The sequence below is a fragment of the Callorhinus ursinus genome, unplaced genomic scaffold (assembly GCF_003265705.2).
Source record: "Callorhinus ursinus isolate GAN/ISIS: 27379988/994484 unplaced genomic scaffold, GSC_fseal_2.0 scaffold61, whole genome shotgun sequence".
NCBI classification, from domain to species: Eukaryota; Metazoa; Chordata; class Mammalia; order Carnivora; family Otariidae; genus Callorhinus; species Callorhinus ursinus.
The window spans coordinates 3,692,692-3,713,403 of NW_027397123.1; the positions used below are offsets into that span (position 1 = coordinate 3,692,692).

Below are 20,712 nucleotides of genomic sequence, written 5' to 3' on the forward strand. Positions count from 1 at the left end.
TTAACATAGGTGCTAGAAATCCACGATCCCTTAGCCACAATCCCCAAATGCAAAAGTGGCCTGAAGACTAAGATGTTTTGTGTATTTGATGTTAAAAATGTAATTGGCAGCAAAAGCTGACCTGAACTCATGGTATGGCTGCTTAAAGTCTTATTTATTCCATTTAGTGTGAATATTCAGACATTTCACTGCAGAGATATCAATGCTTGTAATTATGTAACACCTATTGGGATTATTATATAATATATGGCATTTGCATGGGATGGCCACTTGAAATTCTAAAATCTGAAATGCACCGGGCCCCAAGCATTTTGGATAAGAGACTGTGGACCTATATAATTGCCTCCACTGTAGAGTTGACAAAAATGAGGGACAGAGAAGGATACAGTTTCCCAGGATTCCATACATAATGATTCTTACCTGGACAAAGCCGAACTCATGCTTGACAGCAGTGATAGTGACACCAAAGATGCGCATCGTGACAAAGTGCATGGGCTGCCTCTCTCCAGAGCTGGCGATCCACAGCTGGAAGGCAGGGAGGCCACTGCGGAGGGCCTGAGGGCAATGGCTCAGTATGTAGGAACAGCCTCCAGACACAGGGAAAGAGTAGCCATCGAAAGTGTAGATGTATGGTAGCCCGGAAGCCCAGCAGGTACCCCCTGTGATGTCCCCCTGCCCCTTACTAGAGACACCCACTGTCTCCGACTTGGCCTCAGACACCATTTTGGACCCAGCCACAGTTTCAAGTTCTTGCTTTGCCATCGTCACAGCCTCTAAGCCTGGGTCAGTCACTGCCACCACCTTGAGCCCCAGCTTGGCTGCTGAGATGGTTTCTGACCCAGCCTTAGACACTGTCTTGGGTTTGGACTCTGGTTCAGCTGTGGGCACGGGCAGGGGGAAAGGTGCAGGTGCTGGTTCAGTCACAACCAGGGTGTCAGGAATTGGTTCTTTTAGAGCCAGAGGTTCAAGTTCTGGTTTAACCAAAGCTAAAGATTGAGGCTCAAGTTCATTCACGACCACAGATACAAGCCCTGGTTCCGCTTCAGGTGTGCTCTCTGATCCCGGTTTGGCCACTGCCGTGGTTTTAGAGCTGGAGATGGACACTGTATTAGAGTCCTTCAGAGATATTGTCTTGGGACTGAACATGATCTCAGTGGCCTGGGTGCTGGCCACACACTCAGGTTTGTGCTTCACAAGGTGACATGTGGTCCCACTGGAGCATACATGGTCCTTACAGGATCCTGGGAACTGGAGTGGCATCACCAGGGAAGATTCTAGGAGGGGATAGAATTCTGTAGGAGGGTTCAGATCTTCCTCACTCAGAATATCTGGAGATGAGATGAGATGAAATGATGCAACAGAACTAGATCCTGGCATTTGGTCCCATCCCTTTCCTGCCTGCATGCCCTAGGCCTCCAGGGTTGATGGAGACTCAACATTCATAAGCTAGCAGGGCTCCCAATCTAAAATGAAGTGGGCCTATATCGTCAGAAAGAAAAAGGTGGGGCTGAAGGACAATACACAAATGGTCAGCACAGTGTGGGTATACAATAGGGTTGTATGAGCTGGAGAACACAGAATCCATCTAAGGACACCAATCAGTTATTAACAAAATCTATGTGCCAGTAAGTCTAAACACAACTGTGGGTTGATTTTGGTCAGTGAGGACTTCCAGCTTGCCATGTTAAACAGCCTTAAAAATGTGTGTGTGTGTGTGTGTGTGTGTGTGTGTCTGTGTGTGTTCTGTTGGGATCTAGCCACCCCATTTCCCAGGGAGGGGAGTTATTTTTTTCCTAGCTGTTGATGCATGATACTAGACACCTACAAAGTGAACTTTTAAGAAATAACTTTGTTCTGTAAGGGTTTGCATATTTTCATCAAAACATAATACAGAATTTGGGATGGATTAGAATATGAACTAAAGTATCAGCTCCTTTTGGTAGGAATGTTTCTATGTTGTACATTGTTGCATCTCCAGTACCCAGAACAGGCCTAGCCTGAAGTAGACCTAAAATACATTGTTGAAAATTCATGATAGCAAATGTTTACTGCATGCCAGGCACTCTTCAACCTTCAACTGCTTCCTCTATAAAATGGGGATAACAGAGGCTCCTGGGTGGCTCAGTCAGTTTAGCATCCAGCTCTTGGTTTCAGCTCAGGTCATGACCTCATGGGTCCTAGGATCTAGCCCCACAGTGGACTCCGCTTGGCAGGGAGTCTGCTTGAAGATTCTCTCCCTCTGCCCTTCCCCCCACTCTCTCTCCCTTTCTCAAATAAATAAATAAATCTTTTTAATTTTTTTATTTTATTTTTTTAAATTTGATGATTTTTTTTAAAGATTTTATTTATTTATTCGACAGATAGACAGCACAAGCAGGCAGAGTGGCAGGCAGAGCGAGAGGGAGAAGCAGGCTCTCCGCCGAGCAGGGAGCCAGACGTGGGGCTCGATCCCAGGACCCTGGGATCATGACCTGAGCCGACGGTAGCCGCTTAACCGACTGAGCCACCCAGGCGCCCCAAATAAATCTTTTTCAAAAATGGGGATAATAAAGAGACCTGCCTCCAGAGTGGCTGTGAGGAATACATTGTATAATGTACATACATTATATATAAGAGCATTTACTGCTTAGCTCATAAGTCTAGACTATAAGTCTGCATAAAGCAGTACAAAATAAAAAAATACAAAAAGGTGGTTAAAAACTCGTGCTCTGGAAGCAATTAGACTTGGGTTCAAGTCCTGGCTCTGCCACTTCCTAGCTGTGCAAACTTGCCAAAAGATTTAACCTCCAGCCCTTGCCCTCCCCAGGAAAAAAGGAATTATTACAATACTGTTCTACAGTCAACCTCAAAGACTAGCGGGAAGGTCAAGCACCCATTATTTTATCCCTTCTCCTGACCCCACCATTTACAATTTACACTGTAGTAAAGATAAAGAACATGTGACCTTCAACAGTAGCTTCCTTTTTGAGCCCTGGGCCTGGCATATGATTTGGTGCACATTTAACAACTTATAACCATTATTACTCATTCCACAAATATTTACTAAGGGTTGGACACTGTCCTACCTAAAAATCGTACATTTAACCGTGTATCTTAGAACTTACTTAAATTTTTTATTTATTTATTTATTTATTTATTTGAGAGAGAGAATGAGATAGAGAGAGAGCATGAGAGGGGAAAGGGTCAGAGGGAGAAGCAGACTCCCTGCTGAGCAGGGAGCCCGATGCGGGACTCGATCCCGGGACTCCAGGATCATGACCTGAGCTGAAGGCAGTCGCCCAACCAACTGAGCCACCCAGGCGCCCCAACTTACTTAAATTTTTTTTAAAAAAGCATTAACTTCAAGGAACTGATGGGAAACAGAGAAAGAGAATAAGTATATAGAAAGTGATATGAGCTGGAAAAAAATCAGGGAAGGGCTGGAGTTTGTCAGGGATGGGGAATTGCGATTTTAAATTGAGTGGTCACTTTGGCCCCGGTAAGAAGGTGGCATTTGAGCAAAGACTCGAAGGAGATGAGGGTGAGATCCATAAAGATATCATGGGGATGGTCAGTGTTATGGCTCAGTTGGTTAAGCATCTGCCTTCTGCTCAGGTCATGTTCCCGGAGTCCTGGGATTGAGCCCCACATAGGGGTCTTTGCTCGGCGGGGAGTCTGCTTCTCCCTCTGTTCCTGTTCTCTCTCTCTCTCAAATAATAAAATCTTAAAAAAAAACAAAACAAACCCACACAACACTGTAAGTACTGTGCTTTTGCTGGGTGTAATAATAATCGCATGCAAAGATTTTGAGTGGAGGAGGGAGTGATTTGCATTAAAAAAAAAACAAAAACCAACAACCCTGCCCCTCGGGCGGCTATGTGAGCAATTGAAGGTAGTGTTATGATTTTCCCAGTCCCTGATCTCCTGGAATCCCATCGCCTGCTCAACTTCCCACTGTCTTGGGCCCCAGTGCTGCTCACCCTCTCTTGGCTGCCCCATGGCCTGGGTCCCGAAGCCCGCGCCAGGGCCGGTGCCGAAGCTGAGCACGCCCACGGGCAGCCCGCGAGTCTCCAGGAAGTGCACCACTCCGGGCTCAGGTCCATATGCCACCTCGGTCCAGACGAAACCCGGAGCGGCGGCCTGGCTTTCACCAGAATGCTGCCCGTGACGCGGTTCCGGGCCGCCGGGGATTAGGCGCCAGTGCAGGTTGGGCAGCGGCTGCTGATCAAGGAGCACCGGGGTGGGCTCGCGCGCCAGCAGCACCGCCACGTTGGAAAAGCCCGGCTGCGCTGTGAGCGCAAAGCTGCGGCTGAACGCGTCCACCGGAGGCAAGAGAGCGAAGAAGGGCTTGTAGGCGACGCCCCCGCGGGCCGCAGCTGCGGCCAGGAAAAGCACCTGCAGGCCGGCAGAGGAGCGCAGCACCAGGGGGCGCACTGGGTCCACCGCGAAGTGCATCACGACTCCGCTGCGCAGAGCCTGCGCCCCTTCGGCGCCGCCCCCCCAGAAGCTCAGGCTGCCCAGGCCGTCCGCCACCACGTACACGTGGTCTTTGGGTCCGGGAGCCGCGGGCGCGAACGGGGGTACGGCGTAGACGCGGCCCCAGTAATCCTGGGGCAGGAGTTGTTCGGACACGTGGCCACAGGCCTTATTTCTCGCTTGCAGGCAACTGTGGCCAGCCAGCAGCGCGACGGGTTGAGTGGCCACGACGCGGGTGCCCGACAGGTCGCCTGCGCTCTGCACCTGCAGCGCCTGGAAGGGCTCAAGGCGCACGAGGAGGGGACGGCCGGCAGCATGCTCGACGCCATCCAGCAGGATGGGCACCGGCGGCGTGAGGCGTAGGCGCGTGGGCCAAGCGCCGGCCACCACCGCAAACTCCTTGTGCCGGTCGTGGGGCTGCAGCGACGGCGTTACCACCACGTAGCGCGTACCCAGGAGGCGGCGCGGAAGCGCTAGTGCCGTGTCTAGGGAAGTGCGCCCACGCGCGTTCACCACGGTCACTCCCACCGGTCGCGACGCGGCTAAGCGCACCGCGCCCCCCGCCGCCCGCCGCGAGCCCCGCAGCTCCACAGCGCTGGGCAGGCGCACCAAGGCAGTGGTGCCTGGCTGCAGGCTCAGCGCGCGCCGAAAGGCCTGTCCCCCCACCGGCTGCGCCCTCACTTGCACCGCCGTCGGGGGCCCCTTGGTCGGTGGCGACACGTACAGGCGGAAGCTGGGCTTCTCAGCGCCCCCATTCTCCAAGAAAGCCGTGATGAAGTAACGGCCCTGGAAATCCACAAATGCAACCGTTGGGCCTGAGGGAACCCAAGGGGAAAGGAGGGAGTCAGCGTAATCTGTTGGACTTTGAGGTCAAATACATCAGGTTTTAATCCTGACCGCCATGCTCTAGCCATGTCAACGTGGGCAAGGTACCACCTTTGGGCCTCAGTTTCCTCATCTGTCAAAAGGGAGTGTTGGCAGAGCTTTGAGAATATTAGATGAGATAATATATGTAAAGGCCATGGAACAATATCTGGTAAATATTAACTTTAAAAAAAGCTGCTGCCTTTGAACCATCTATCCCAGAAAGGCCTGCTCAGGCCCCTTCCCACAACCGGTTGGACCAATTCCCTGCCACAGAGTCTGCCCAAACAGTCCCTGGATCCAGCGGGCCAGGGCCCTGTCCCAAGAAGCTCCACCGTGGCTAGTCCCCTGTTACAGAACCATGGCAGGCAGCCCCAAACGCCAGCCAGGACAACCAGTCCCCTGCTGCAGATCCAGAGCAGCTCACCAGTCTTCTGCATCCCCCATGGATCACTTACCCCACAGGCAGCCCAGGGCACCAAGGCACAGCAGGGCAGAGGAGAGGGCAGCCATGGCCGGGGAGAGGGTGGACAGTTATGGTCTAGTGAAGTCTCTCGGTGCCAGTCTGCCTCCAGCCCTTGCACTGCAGGAGCAGAAGGGGGCACAGGGGGAATCCCAGAGAGGGGCTCAGTCCTCAGAGCCCAGGCAAAAAGGCAAGGCTGCAGGTCTCACCTGCAGGAGCTGGGCTGAGGCCACAGTGCGGGGGTATTTATAGTCCCAGATGCCTGAGCCCAGACCTCCCATCAGCACACCGGATGTCCCCATTAGCACTGGTTCCAATCTGACCTGGTGCCATTGATTGTAATGAGGCCTAATTATGTGGGTGGGGGCAGGGAGATGGGAGAGATGGAGAGACAGAGGGGGAGCGACACAGAGAGAAGAAGGGAGGGACAGATATGGGGAAGTGAATTAGGAGATCAAAGGGGGCAGGGCAAGAATACCATGGTTTCCAAGAAAGGCGGGTCAGGACTCCTGAGCCTGCCAAGGGCAGAGAGGCTTCAGGCTTGAACTTGAGGTGTCCTAGGAAGGAGGGGGCCAGGAGCCTGGACTCCTGGATTCTGAGGAAGGAGGGAAATAGATACTGGACTTCTGTGTCTCAGGGAGGAGGGGACTGGGGACCTGAACTCCTAGGTCGTGGAAGTGACAGAGGCAGGAGAGGGAGGTCACGATGTGCTGGATGTGCAGGTCTGGAGGATATGGGGTGGAGCTGCCCAAGGAAAGACAATGGCTTCCGCATGACTCCCCTCCTTCCAGAACGTCCTGAGCTGGAGAACAATGGGGTTGCACCCTGCAGAGAGGATCCGGGACGAAGGACGGGCTGGCTCTCCAGACAAGGAAAGGCCTTGGATTCAGTTTCCAGCCCCTTTTCTCCCAGGTCCTAGGAGCCTGCACCCCTAGCCCCTTTCTCCCCCCAGAACGCTTGCCTTTGGTAGGGAGGGTAGAGGGAGAATTCAAGAAGGAATTCTTTCAATAGCTTCGTTTCTCACCTGCTTAAGATCCTCCTCTGCTCTTCAACACAAGCAGAGGAGGTGAAGGAAGGCTCCCCCCAGGGCACAGGGAAACACGTGGGGGTGTAAAAGGGTGGGCTTTTCAGGGAGTACTTCCTTCCTTCCAGCCTGAGGTGGGGAACATATATGCTAGAGGTGGAGCTGGGGGCAGGTGGGGGAGGGGCAAGGCCTCTACTGCCAGGCTGAGTAGCTGGAACTTTGTCCCAGGAACCCAGGAGAGCCATGGAGGGTTCTGTGCAGAGGAGGGTCAGGTTTTGCTTTAGAAGATTCCCTGGACCAGAGTGGGAGACTGAAGCCAGGACCCCAGGGGGAGGAGATGCAGGGACCGAGGTGGGTGAGGCAGGAGCTAGAACAGGGTGGAGCCAGAGAAGGGAGGAAGGCTAGGTGGGAGGGCTGCGAGGAGGCTGAGTGGAGGGTTGCCCTGAGAGGAGCAGGGGAAGAGGGGCAGGTTTGGGAAGAAGCTAAGGCCAACGTGGGACCCAGTGGATGTGAGAGGCCTGGGGGCTGTCCAGGAAGCCGAGGGAAGCCAGGTTTAGAGGAGGGGCCAGCACTGGGGACAGAGATGTGGGGGTCTTCGGCAGAGAAGGAAAACAGGAGCATGGGGGCGTGTGGAGAGGTGCCACCCCAGAAGGAGGTGAGTGGAGAAGCAGGAAGGGGGTCCGTTCCCAGCCCCAGGGTGGGGGTGGGGGTGGAGGGCCCACAGTGTTTAGGGCTATGGATGAAGAGGAATTTCCAAAAGATCTGATGTTTTATCCGGAGGACTGGGGAGAGGGAATTGCCCTCCAGGGGTTCCACAGAGTTGAAGCCAGAATATACCCAGAATAAAGTCCTTTGAAGTCTTACATTTTATACTCTAAATTCTTGCCAATTTTGCATTCACTTTCATCAGTCTATCCATGTGAGTTCTCATATAAAGATTTTCAAGTACCTACCAGTGACACCCATTAACCTACCCTTGTGCACCCCACTCCCCAACAGTGAAAATCTTCAAGTGAAAATGAAGCTCTGGATTCAGCCTGTGGCTTTGGGTCTCCCCGGCCAGTCTCCTGGTGCATTGGGTGACTGTCACCCAAGTATTCAAGGCTCTTCATAAGCCTGCATCACAGTGACCAGACACTCTGACCCTTTCCACAGGCAGCCCAGCCTCCCACCCCGACCTTGTTCTTTGTCATGTGACACTAGCCACCCTCCCCACCATAGACAGATGGATCTTTCTGAAGTCCAAACCTGACCCCGATCCTCCGCCATGGTTCCTTAGTGCCTCTGGAATGGTGTCACTGCTCGCCAGCCTGGCAGCTGACATCCACCCGCTTCTTGAGCTCACCCCTCACTATCCGCCATCTTCTGCTCCGTGCTCCAGCGACACAGAACTTCAGCCAGCTCTTCAAGAGTACAGTACTCTCTTCCTTTTCTTGTGTTTTGCACACAGTATTCTCTGTCCTTGGAAAACCCTCTCTTCTCCTGGCTCTTTTTGTATATCCCACAAGTATGCAGGGCCCAGTGCGAAATGAAAATGTGGAGTCCTTTGTTCAAAAATTATTAAGAATTTCATGAGGGCGACAGCAGGGCATTCAACCGAGCACAGGGCCCTTCCAAACGTGAGGTGCTGTGGTGGGACGCACAGGTCACACTGCCATGAAGCTGGCCCCGCATTCAGGCCACCTCCCAAGCCAGGCTCAGTGAGGAGCCCGTTCTGGGCTCCCAAAGTCCCTTGCACTTAGACAGGCCCTAATCAGTCTTCCCTTGCGCTTCCCCTATCCCAGCCCTCTCCACTTTGGCATGCCATTGTTTAGTGAACATGTATTTCCTCCATGGGTCCGGAGCTCTGTGAAGGTGGGGTCTGGGGCTGGGTTGGTCCCCCCCACCCCCGGGTTCCCAGCATCGCTCTGTATGGATCAGGGCAGCACCAAGCACAGATGCCCATCCTTGTTTTTGTGAAGCATATAGGGGCACAGGCACCAGGGAGGAATCAAAGGCCGAGGCCACACTCAGGTTCAACCCGGAAGAGAAACATCCCTTTTCGGAGGACCCCTTTATCGGACTCCCCCCAGCACGTTCCCACAGAACGAGCTGTGAAAGCTTGGCATTAGCTGGCAAGGAAGGGACCCCAGACGCGGAGACACTCGGGGCCTGGGTTATCTTTGCCGCTAACCCAGACACATAGGTTGGATGTGGCAGCATGCAGACAAGGGAGCGTCCTGGTATGAGGACTATAGTTACCTCAAGAAAACGCTCCAGGAGCCTGGAACTTTGGTTCCAGGAAACCTGGTCTCAAAAATGTGCAAGGGCCGGGCACGGTGGCGCGCGCCTGTAGTCCCAGCTACTCGGGAGGCTGAGGCAGGAGGATCGCTTGAGCCCAGGAGTTCTGGGCTGCAGTGTGCTATGCCGATTGGGTGTCCGCACTAAGTTTGGCATCAATATGGTGACCTCCTGGGAGCGGGGGACCACCAGGTTGCCTAAGGAGGGGTGAACCGGCCCAGGTCGGAAACGGAGCAGGTCGAAAATGTGCAAGGCATTCTCAAAGCCACACAGGGGATGGGCCATGGGAGGAGGAGGAGCATTCCCTGGGCTCAGGAAATTGGTGGACTCAGCTGGGCAGTGTTGGACAAGCTACATTTTAACTTTAAATTCCAGATACATGTGATCATTTGTCCATAGTAGTATTGTTCCTGCATGGGGGTGGGGGATGACCCAGGCACCCTGTTGGGGAGGCAGAGGGGGGCCATGCTAGAGGAACTAGTCTGCCCCCATCTCTCTCCTCCCACACTCTTTGCTTCCAAATGTATAATTAGCTACCGCTGGGTGTGTATCCCCCTTCCAGGCCTGCATTTCCTGGAAGGAAATTCCCCCCGACCAGTCATGGTCTCTGCCTTGCAGAGCCAATGACCACGGTCGGCCTGGTACTTGAACCTGGAAAAAGTTCTTAATTCTTATGCTACAGAGAGGTCAGCTTCCTCATCTGAAGGATGGATCCTTGCATATCAGACACCTGGGTCCCACAGCTCTTTTTTCCAGTCTCTGCAAGCTTGCCTGAGAGCCAGATCATTGGATAGTGGTCCACACTGTCCTCCTTTGCACAGGGGACAGAGGCCCCTGGTGAGGTAGTCTCAAATCTCTCTCCAGTCCATCCACTCCAGGCCCCAACCTCGTTTGGGTCAGCGTTCTGCCTGGAGCATTGCAATAGCCCCTTCCTTGGTCTCCCTTCTCCACTTCTGTCCCCCACATCAAATAGACCTACCACTGGAGCTTCCTGAAGAAGGAAGCTTCTCCTCCCTGTTCAAAACCTCCAGTGGCTTCTCATGCCACTTATAATAAAACCCAGACTCTTCCTGGCAGGCTACAGTGTCCTGCATTATCTTTCCTACCTCCCAGCCTCAACACAGCATCATTCCCTCACCCTGCCTCAGCAGCCCCCTTCAGGCCCTGTTACTCATCATGCACCCCCCGGCCCCTACACTTCTGCACATGCTGTTCCATTTGCATGGGATGCCCTTTCCACCCCCAGTGCAGTTAACTCCAACCTGAGCATCCTTCAGATCTCAGCGGAGTAGTCACTTCCTCCAGGAAGCCTCTCTTAACCTCAATTCCTGGGTCAGGTCTCCTGGTTATAGGGTCTCACGATTCCATGGATCTCTCCTGCATGCCCCAGCCCTCCCCTCGCCTCACCACAGATGCTTTACACTGGCTTGTGTGATGATTTCACATGTTTCCCCACCAAATGGTGAGATATGTGAGGACAGGACCTGTGCCTGTATTTGCTCAGTATTGAATTCCCAGTATGCTGCACATGTAGGCTCACAATAAATTATTCAAATTTAAAAAGAAGGGTTGAGGGGGGGGCGCCTGGGTGGCTCAGTCGGTTAAGCGTCTGCCTTCAGCTCAGGTCATGATCCCAGGGTCCTGGGATCGAGCCCCGCATCAGGCTCCCTGCTCCGCGGGAAGCCTGCTTCTCCCTCTCCCACTCCCCCTGCTTGTGTTCCCTCTCTCGCTGTGTCTCTCTCTGCCAAATAAATAAATAAAATTTTAAAAAATAGTAAAATACTATGAACCTTAAAAAAAAGGGGGTTGAGGAATGGTGCACTCTGGCTCCCCCTCGTGGCAGCAACTGGGTATTTTGTAGTTGGCACTAGACCGTCAATCTTCCCACTCCCTAGGCCCCCTTGGCCAAGACACCTCACTCACCCTGATAGCTTCACCTGACCTCAGCCACCAAGGGTAACAAACAAGAAGGAAAGGACCTCACTATGCTTCTGGAGGACTCAGGAGTCAGACCAGGTCCCTGGGACTCAGATTGTTCCCATGGCTGGTGGAAGATCATTTTCAAAGCCTACACCCATCAAGAAAACCATTGTAGAATCTAGAATGTTATCCCACGAGGTCAAGGTCATGCGCACCAGGTCTTGAGAATGGCCAGTCCAGTCTTGGGCCCTCTTCACCATGCTCCTCACATCAGCATCACTCCAGAAAACACTCACAGGACTTCAGTCCCTCGCCCCCACCTCCATCTTCTCTGCCTCTGGACCCACCACCAGAGGAGGCCTGGGGTCAGGGAACACTATCCCATTCCTGGATCTCCAATGAGGCATGATGTTACCAAGACCCAGGGTTTGGTCTTCCAAACCTCCAGGTCTGGTGTCTGAGGGGGGCCCAAGGCAGTTCAAGACAGAGTGAGGACCAGCCTTGCAGAGACACAGGGCTGACAGGTCCAGATCAACCTGAGCCAGGTCCGAGGTCCACAGAATCACAGGGTTTACGTTCCCTAACTATACTTTCTTACTCCCACTCTCAAATCAGCTGAATCTGGCACTTGCCCAACCAATCCCCTCACACCGCTCTCACTGAGGTCACTATGGCCTGATATCATTAAACACAATAGTCACTTGGGTCTGACTTGCCTGGTTTGCTTCACTCTGTCCCTCCATCTGCTGTTCCTATTTAGTCTTTGTCAGGTTTTTCTTTGCCTATCCCTTAAATATGGAAAGTCCCAGAGGCTGTCTCATCACCCCAGTGGCCTCATTCCCCATCTCTGCTGACATAGCCTTTTGGTCCCAAGCTCCAGCCTCAGACCAGGGTCCTGAGGCCTCCTGGCCACCACCCCCTAGATGTCTTCTGGGGCCTCCCACATTCACCAAGTCCCCCCATTGGCCTCAGCATATTCCCCAAACCTGTGCCTTCTTCCTGGTTCTGTATCAGGTGGCTCCACTGTCCCCTCCCTTGGCCAGAGGCCTGGGCCTCACCCTGGATGCTTCCCTCCCCCACAGCCCTTCAGCTCCACAATCTGTCCATTCAGCTTCCTCTCTCACCTACCCCCTACTCCTTTCCCCCAGCCCTGCCCCGGTCCAGTCTTATCCTTAGCCACCTGGGTCCCTGCCTTGGCTTCCCCCGGGCTCCCAGCTTCAGTCTTCCCCTCTGGTCCATCCTCTTCATGACAGCTAGAAAGAGCTTCCTAAAGCCCATTCCTGACCCTGTCCCTCCCCTGCATAGAATCCTCCATGGCTCCCGAGCACTATCAAACCAGAGCTGAGTTCCTCAGCCTGGAGGTCCTGGACCCTGCTCACCCCTCCTGCCTTACCTCTACCACAGTATCCCCAGTCTGGCCTTTACTAAGTCCTTGCTTGTGCTGGGCCCTCTACCTGGGACAACTCTCCCTTTGCTCTTTGCCCAATTATCTCCTTCTGATGTCATGCTCAGATCTCATCTTTCCTCCAGGAAGCCTCCCTGACCACACCCTAGGCTGAGTCAGGCACCTTTCCTGGGCTCCCGCAATCACTTAGGCTTCCCTCATCACCACGTGTCTGCTCACTCTGAACTGCCACTCTCTGAGCAGGGACTGGGGCCATTCTGGGTCATGGCAGCATCACCCAGCACAGGGCACACCCAGGGGGCATGCTCACGCAATTCTGTCGACTGAATGGATGACCGTCCTCAGTCTCATCCAGGAACCTCGGACAGAATGGAGTGGGGTGGGGGTCTCTCCCCAGAGGAGGCATTCCGAACTCCAGACCCCTGCGTGATACCCCCCCAACCCCCACAGACAGAGACAAGGGCAAGGGCCTAGGCCCAAGCTTAGAAAAATAGGACTTTCTTGTTGTGCCCCGGTGCCCCCGACACCCTCCCCATCAGAGTTTTAAAAACCGTGAGCAATTTGGTGAGTCTGAGGCCAGGTCCCACCCAGGTGCCTGGGTCCTCCCACCCCTGGGGCCAGAAGGGCCAGAAGGTGGGCGCGAGGCTAGGGTCCCGTGGGTTCGTGGCTGGGCCTCCAGGGCTCACAGTCCAGCTGGACCACGGTGTGGGCCCTGGGCGCCGCGGGCTCAGGGGCGGGCGGGGCCGGTGTGGGGCCCAGGGTGCCGTTGGTCTGCGAACAAACGCTGCTGACGGGGGCAGGTGCCTTGGCCTTGCCGGGGGGCTGGCCGCCGTGCACCTTGTAGCGCATAAGCAGCACGAAGATGAAGACCAGTACCGAGGCCACGATGACTCCACCAAGGGCGATGATCATGGTACCGCCCAGGAAGGGTGCGTGCGGGGCCCCGCAGGGCCGCAGCGCCGGCTCGGTGGAGAAGCGGGCGCAGCCCACGGGCCGCGTGGCCGTCAGCCCTGTGGCGCCGTCCTCGAACACCGCCAGCACGCACAGATCGTAGGTGCGGCCCGACGCCAGGTCCGACAACAAGAAAGAGCGGCTGTCGGCGGGGATCATCCTGGAGGGACAGGCAGGCGGGGGGGTCAGGTCTCTGGCTGCCCAGCACCCACCCTGCACTGTGCCCCAACCCTCCAGTCCCGATTTCCCCCCCAAGCCCGCTGTCAGCCCAAGTCCCTTCCCACCGCGGCTCAAATTCCCTTTGGTCTAATAGCGGGCCAGGCCTCCTGACTGATAACCCATGGATCATCTTAGGTTGCTGGCGCCTGCCGCTCCAATCCCCCAGTTTAATCTCCCTCTAGCCCCAGTGCCCAGATTCCCTCACTGCTCCTGCGTTTTGGCTCTGCGGTCTCACCATGGCCTCAGGGCCCAGCTACCCTGCAGTGCAAGCTTCCCTCCAGCCGCAGCTGGGGGTCTCCCTCCAGACCCTCGCCCAACTCCCCAGGTTCCCTTCCCTGCCTCTCCCCCAGTTGGGGCCTGATTTCCCTTTTCCAGCCGCCCCACGCTCCTCCAGCGTACAGCTAGAATTCTCTCATCTACCCGCCTGATTCCCCCATACTGCTGCCTGATTTCCTTCTAACCTGCCAATGAACGTCCCCCTAGCCCCATTGCCTTAGTATCATTATTGTATCTACAGCGCGCATTCCAGTGAGCCGGTCTCTGTTCTTGGGAAACTGATGCGCCTCAGCCATCACAGCTGATTTTTTTCTCCCTGTTGCCTTATTTCTTCCAGCTCTGGCTCTCGATTCCCTTTTTATCTCTGTTGCCTGTTTTTTTTTTTTTTCCTTACCTTTCCCATTTCCTTTTATCCTTAGCACCCAGTTCTACTCTATTTCCTTTTGCAGCAGAGCACCCTGTTGGAGATTTAACTTATTTTATAATCTGTCTTATTCCTAAACTGCTTTAATGTGGGAGTTACAGGGAACCCCGTGATTGTCTCTGAGAGGGTGACTATCTAGGAGAGCATTTGTCTCATCCCTTGCCAGGCAAGGTGGGCAGGATTTGTGGGATTTCTGGGTGTGGGCCCTCCGTGGAGCCAACTGCCCCTCCAGGGACTACGGCCATCTGAGAAAGGGAACAGAATAAGCTCGCTAGATTTCCAGGGCTGAAAAGGAAATCAATTGACGACCTCTTGAGATGTGGGCCCCTGGGGAAGGAAAAGGGACCCAGGTACTGGGTTTATAAGGTTAAGGTACACACTCCAGGCGTTGGGAGGCCTGACTCTGCAGCCGGGCCTCGGGGACTGCACCTTTGGCCCAGCCTGGCAGTGAGAAGAGGGAACCATCCACAGCCACCCATGCAAGGTTAGACTTGGGTGAGAAGTGTCAGCAGCCTCTGGGTCAGAGCTACCACTCCTGACCACATGTGGCCGGCCACAGCAGACGTTCCAAATGCTCTCCAGCTCGGGAGCAGAAGATGTCCTGATCCACCTCTTGGAGTGTAGAAGCCCCAGATTTTCTTCTATCGCTTGCAACAATTAAATAGAGAAGGGGATCCCCAACAGTGGGCAAAGCGAATGTTCCCGTTCACCTAGCAGGTGAACTAGGTTGAATTTGATTTAGAAAACCACAAATTGAGATGTCACCGTATTAGAACTCTAAACACCTGGAGCAGTTCACACTGCACAGACCCAAAGCCTGATCTCTGTTTTGCCTCCTCCCTCATTTCAGTTTCCCCACGAACTCTGTACCTTCCTGTTTGATCTCCTTTTCTTCTTGCAACTTGGCTTATATCTAGTCCTGTCCTCTGGAAACACCTGGTTCCTCTTTACCTTTATATTCAGTTTGTTTGTACCCTTCCAACCTTGCTCCCCCCACCCCCCGCCCTGCCGATTAACTTTATTCTTCTGGCCTGATTACTTTTTATTCTTGCTGCCTGATTTCTGTATTGACTTTTGCTGCCTTATTTCTTTTTATCACTACTGCCAGATTTCTTTTACCTTCTCTGCCTGATTTCTTTTACCTTTGCTGTCTGATTTCCTTTGTAACCATTTCAGCCTCATTTCTCAGCTGCGCTGCAGCCTGGGGTGTCAACAGATGTAGCTCCAGCCCTCCCTCCACCTCAGTCTGCCACCCACTCTGCCCACTGCCTGGGCCCTGCACCTGTAGACGAGGATGTCGTCGGCTGAGCTGTTGTACTGGATCTGGTACATGCGGATGCCTGGGATAGGCCGCTGATCCGGCCACTGGACAAGAGCAGCTGTGGCCCCATGCTCAGTCACCTGGACACCACGGTCGGTAGGGGGCCCAGTGTCAGCTGCCTTTGCGGAGGCTGAGGCGGAGGCGGCAGAGGGCGGGGTGAGGGCATCAGGATCCCCGTCCCGCGGGGGGTCACAGCTGGTGCTGTTGGCTAGCTGGGGAGGTGGGGGGGGACCCACGGTCAGCTCAACAGCCGCGGTGGCTTCACCAGCCGCATTGGCCGCAATGCAAGTGAAAATGCCACCATCGCCCGGCTCGGTGACCAGCAGCTCCAACGTCCCGTTAGGGAAGGCGCGAGCGCGGCTCGAATTGCCCACCAGCCGGCCCTGGGGTGACACCCAACGCACGCGAGGCTCGGGGTCCCCCACTGCCCGGCAGCGCAGGGCAGCCGGCCGGCCCGCAGGCACTGCCAGGGGCGGCGAGCGGTGAGTCACCACGGGGGGCTCGCACACAAATTCCTCCTCGCCCACGGCCCAGAAGTAGCGGCCACCCAGAGCGGGTGGGGAGGCACAGGCCTCCAGGTCGTCCTCCCGGGCCAGCCGCCGCAGCCACACCAGCTCGCAGTTGCAGTGCAGGGGGTTGCCGCCGAAGGCCAGCACCAGGGCGGAGGCAGGGGAGCCGCGGGGCCTGGCCAGCAGCGGCAGGCGGGAGAAGAGTGGGTCAGGCGGGATGGTGGTCAGGCGATTGGAGGTCATGTCCAGCCGTGCCAACTTGTGCAGGCGGGAAAAGGCACCAGCGGGCACAGAGGCCAGCAGGTTGTGGTCGAGGCCCAACGTATTGACGTTGCCCAGGCGGCCCAAGGCCTCCCAGGGCAGCTGCTCCAGGTTGTTGTAGGACAGGTCGAGATCCTCGAGAGTCTCGGCGCAGTCGTCCAGGGCGCCGGCCGCCAGGGCCGCCAGCTGGTTGTTGCTCAGGATGAGGTGGCGCAAGTTGACCAGGCCACGCAGCTGACCCTCGCCCAGCGAGGTCAGCCGGTTTCCATCCAGGTGCAGGGCCCGCAGGGCGCGCAGGTCAGCAAAGGCGCCGGCTGCCACATGGCGGATGGTGTTACGCGACAGGCTCAGATGCAGCAGGCCGGTCATGTTGGCCAGGTCGCGGCGGCGCACGGCCGCGATGAAGTTGTCCGCCAGGCGCAGCTCGGCTGCCCGGCGGTCCAGCGAGGGGGGCACGAACAGGAGGCCTGCCCCCGGGCACAGCACGCTGAGGGGCAGGGACTGTGTCTGGCAGCGGCAGCGGCGGGGACACGGGCTGGGAGTGGCTGGCTGCGCTGGAGACGAGGCAGGGGCCAGTGGCAGCAGGCAGAGGAGCAGAGGGAAGACGGCCATTGCGGGCAGGGGTGGCCTACAGGGAAGAAGGGAGGCATTAGGGCAGGCTGAGGCCAGAAAGTGGGGGTGTGTGCCAGAGGGCATCAGGGTGGTTCAGGACCGGGAGAGAAGGTCTCAGTGGGCTGGGAGCAAAATATTGGGTCAAAGATGGTCAGCCAGAGGAGTGGAAGTGGTCAGAAGGATCAAAAGCCAGAGGAGCTGGTCAAAGACTCAGAGGGATGTGTCAGAGGGAGCAGACATGAACAAAGACAGTCAGAGGAGAGGGAGGTAATTAGAGATGGTCAGAGACGGAGAGAGAACGGGAGAGTTGATCAGAGTGGGTAAAAGGGAAGCCAGAGGGCTTGAAACATGGTCAAAGACATGGTCAAAGACATGGTCAAAGACGGCCAGAGAGGAGAGGCAGTCAAGGTGGTGGGAATGATTAGAAGTAGTCAAACATGACCAGAGAAGGGAGGTGGTTAGAGATGGCCAAGAAGATGAGAGGTGGACAAAGGAGGGGACGTGGTCAGGGGTGCTCAGATCTAGGAGACATGGTCAAAGACGGTCTGAAATGGTCAAGAGCCAGAGAGGTAGTCAGATAGAGGAGACAGCTGGAGAGGAGGACAGCAGGGTAGCACGGTGGGTGTGGGGAGAGGTCATGAGAGAGAGGAAAGGCAGCCAGATATACTAGAGATGATGAGAGAACTCCAGTGCTCAAGAGAGACCGAGAGAAGAGAGTTGGCCAGTAAGGGTCACAGACTGGCAGTTGGGACAGGCGGCGGGAGGAGGGCGAGAACAATGGCAAAAGATGGTCAGAGACAGCCAAGGCTCAGAGTCAGGGATGGACAAGAGCGAGAGAGCTGGTGAAAGATGATTCGAGAGAGGTACGGTGGACAGAGATGCCAAAGGTGGTCACTGAGTGAAGCAGCAGACAGAGGTGGCCTGAGAGAGCAGCGGTGGATGGAAGTGTCAAAGAGGATTAGAGCGAGGAGTGGTGAGCAGAGATGGTCAGTGAGGGGGCCGGTGGCCAGGAGAGGCGTCTGGAGACGGTCAGATGAGACAGATGGTGGGAAGAAACTGGAGAACAGAGTGCGAGATCAGAGACCTGGAGGTGCCATAAACTGGGGAAGAGGAGGTCAGAGAGGGGCAGTGCTGGTCAAATAAATACCCAGAGAGTATCTGAGGCACAGGAGGAGCTAGAGGCAAACCCTTGGAGGAGGGGGGCGCATATTTGTTTCCTGGGAAAACCCCAAGGCTGCCCAGGGGGACCTAGTCCTCACTTACCTCCACCCCCAGGCACAAAGTTCCTCCCAGGTCCCTCCCCACCATGGGGGTCCCCCAAGAGCCTTACCTGAGCTGGAAGCCGCCCTAGGGAGCAGAGTCCTCAGGCTCCAAGGGGTCAGGGGTCAGGGCTCTGGAGCGGGGGCCTGTTCATGCCTTCTCTGTCCCCAAGGTCTCTGTAGAGGGACTGTGCTGTATCTCAGCCCAGATCTGTGGCCATGGAGTCTCTAGACCTTGATACTTAGGGTCCTAGATCTCTAAATATAGGGCCTCTAGGGGTCAGTTTTAGAGACCCAGGCTCCAGTTTGGGCTGGTCAGAGCCAGTATCTCTTAGCTCTCGACTCGGGATGCTAAACAGCCAAATGGAGAGTTTAGGGTCTGAGTCTCAAGCCCAGTCCTGGGATCCGATACTGGGGTGCTGGGCTCAGGTACTGGGGTGCCGAATCAAGATTTGGAGGTCTCTAACCCTCAATTTCAGCATTCGGGTTTGCAGCAGGACTTCAGGCTCAAACTCAGGTTTAGGCCCCTTGGAATGCCGGGGTTCAGATCTTGGAATTTGAGGCCTAAATCTCAGGGTTCGGGTCCCTAATAGTGGGTTCCAGAGTATAGATATGGGAATCTGGTCCCAGATTTCAAGGTCCCAGGCACAGCGTTCAGGGTTCAGTTCCAGATTTGGGGCTTTAGAAGCAAAATCCTGAGGTTCAGGCTCCAAAACTGGGGGTCCATATTTCCAAGTCTTGGGGTTCCAGAGACTGATGTTGAGATTCCAGTCCCAGATACTAGGTGTTCGGGCTCCAGGTCTTGGGGTCCCAGCCCCAGATCAGGGTCTCAGGCTCAGGTTTCCAGATCTCTGGATCCAATCTCGGGGTGCAGGCCACCGATGTCGGGGTGCGGGCCCTGGGTTTAGGGCGGCGTGGTCCCGGCTTGCTTCCCGGGCTGCGGCGGGGACTTGGCCCGGAGGGATGGGGGGGGGATGCGGCCGGGGGAGGGGGGCAGCAAGGCAGCCCCGGGGGCCGGGGTGGGGCGAGGCCTGGGCGAGGACAGACGGACAGACTGGGACACTCGGGGTGGAGACACCGCAGCGCAGGTCGGGGCGCAGGGGGGAGGGGCCGCGCTCAGAGACCCCTCCCCCGCCGGAGCCGGGGCGGGGGCCGGGCGGGGGCCGGGCAGGCGGGCTGGGTCCGGGCGCTCCCGCGGCCTCCTCGCCGGGAACCCAGGGCCGCGCGCGCGCCCGCGCTTAAAGGCGCAGGTCCCGCGCGTGCCCGCGCTTAAAGGTGTAGGCAGCCCCCCTCTCTCAAAGGCGCGCATCCAGCCCCATCTCCTTTGGAGTCGCCCTGGCGTTGCTTGGGAGCGAGAAAAAATCCTTGGATACAGAGAGACATAGAGAGAGACACAGAGACTGAGACAAAGAGATACACAGATTGGGAGAGACAGAGACAAAAAGATGGGCAGGTTTAGATCGAGAGACAGAAGTAAAATGAGAGAGGCCGATAGAGAGACAGAGATAGAAAGACACATATTCAAGGAGAGAGGAAAATACACAGAGACAGTGGGAGACCCAGAGAGAAACAGACAAGGACATGACAGAGATAGACAACGACAGAGACATGAGAAAGTCAAAGAGACAGAGACACGGGTGGGCCGGGGGTGGGGGTGGCAGAGACTGCACCGGGGCAACTCAGCTGTGAGGATGGGTATGTGTATTTGTGTGTGTTTCCAGTTCCCACTCACAGCTTTGAATATGGCCTTCCATCCCAGAGTCTCGGGCCCCCAAGCCTGTCTCCTCACCTTTGTCTCAGCACCATCTCCCTGGGATGTCCTTCCCCAGGTGGGGTTTCATTACATGGACCCTGCCCAGCAACAGGCCTGATCCTTCAGGCCAGAAAGGAGACTCTGCTCCTTCCCAAGTCTCCTTGCCCTGGCTGCAAGGGGGAAACTTGGCTCCCAGACCCTGTGCCCTCTGGAATTACAGCTAGACCTCGAGAAACACTGGACAGATAACCCATAAAGGATGGAAAAGATAGGAAATGGGACAGAGGCAGAGGACTGGACATGACAGGAAATGGGACAGAGACAGGGGGCTGGACAGGTTGACCCAGAGAAGTATGTCCACTGCCTTTCCCTCTCCCTAACTCGGGTCCATTGCCCCACAGAGGACTCTGCTAGAATTGTACTAACACATGACTCACCAGGAGTGGGGGCTGCCTGTCCTGACCATTGTGAGAGGGTAATGGAGGGGAGGTTGGGGCGTTCCACATGTCTCCTGGCACATGGTATCACAGGAAGAGGGATGTGGGTGGTGGTTCTACAAGCCTGTCCTGGGCACTTGGTTATAGCAATATGGGGGACCTGATCTTTGGGACCCCTAGTCTGAAGGGAACACAGTCTTGGCCTTTGGTCATAGTCCTAACCCTGGGGGAACCTGAACGGTCACATACCACCCCCCAGGGATGCCACCCTCCCTTCTG

General features: G+C 55.6%; 2 protein-coding genes across 2 annotated transcripts in view; both read right to left on the minus strand.

Annotated features, from left to right (window-relative positions):
* LOC112810572 (IgGFc-binding protein-like) overlaps window positions 1-5,832 on the minus strand; it is a 29,795-nt gene extending 23,963 nt beyond the window's left edge. The window contains exons 1-3 of the mRNA XM_073885142.1: window positions 5,778-5,832; window positions 3,960-5,270; window positions 421-1,328 (exon numbers count right to left, since the gene is read on the minus strand). Of these exons, the coding sequence (XP_073741243.1) occupies window positions 421-1,328; window positions 3,960-5,270; window positions 5,778-5,832 (2,274 nt within the window). The remainder of the gene's footprint in view (window positions 1-420; window positions 1,329-3,959; window positions 5,271-5,777) is intronic.
* A 1,284-nt stretch (window positions 5,833-7,116) lies between these two features.
* On the minus strand, window positions 7,117-19,369 carry LRFN3 (leucine rich repeat and fibronectin type III domain containing 3). The gene is made up of 3 exons (XM_025854468.2): window positions 18,315-19,369; window positions 15,564-17,000; window positions 7,117-13,522 (listed from the first exon to the last, which is right to left on the minus strand). The coding sequence occupies exons 2-3, from the start codon at window positions 16,982-16,984 to the stop codon at window positions 13,057-13,059; spliced, it is 1,887 nt and encodes a 628-aa protein (XP_025710253.1). The 5' UTR covers window positions 16,985-17,000; window positions 18,315-19,369; the 3' UTR covers window positions 7,117-13,056.
* Between the last annotated feature and the right edge of the window lie 1,343 nt (window positions 19,370-20,712).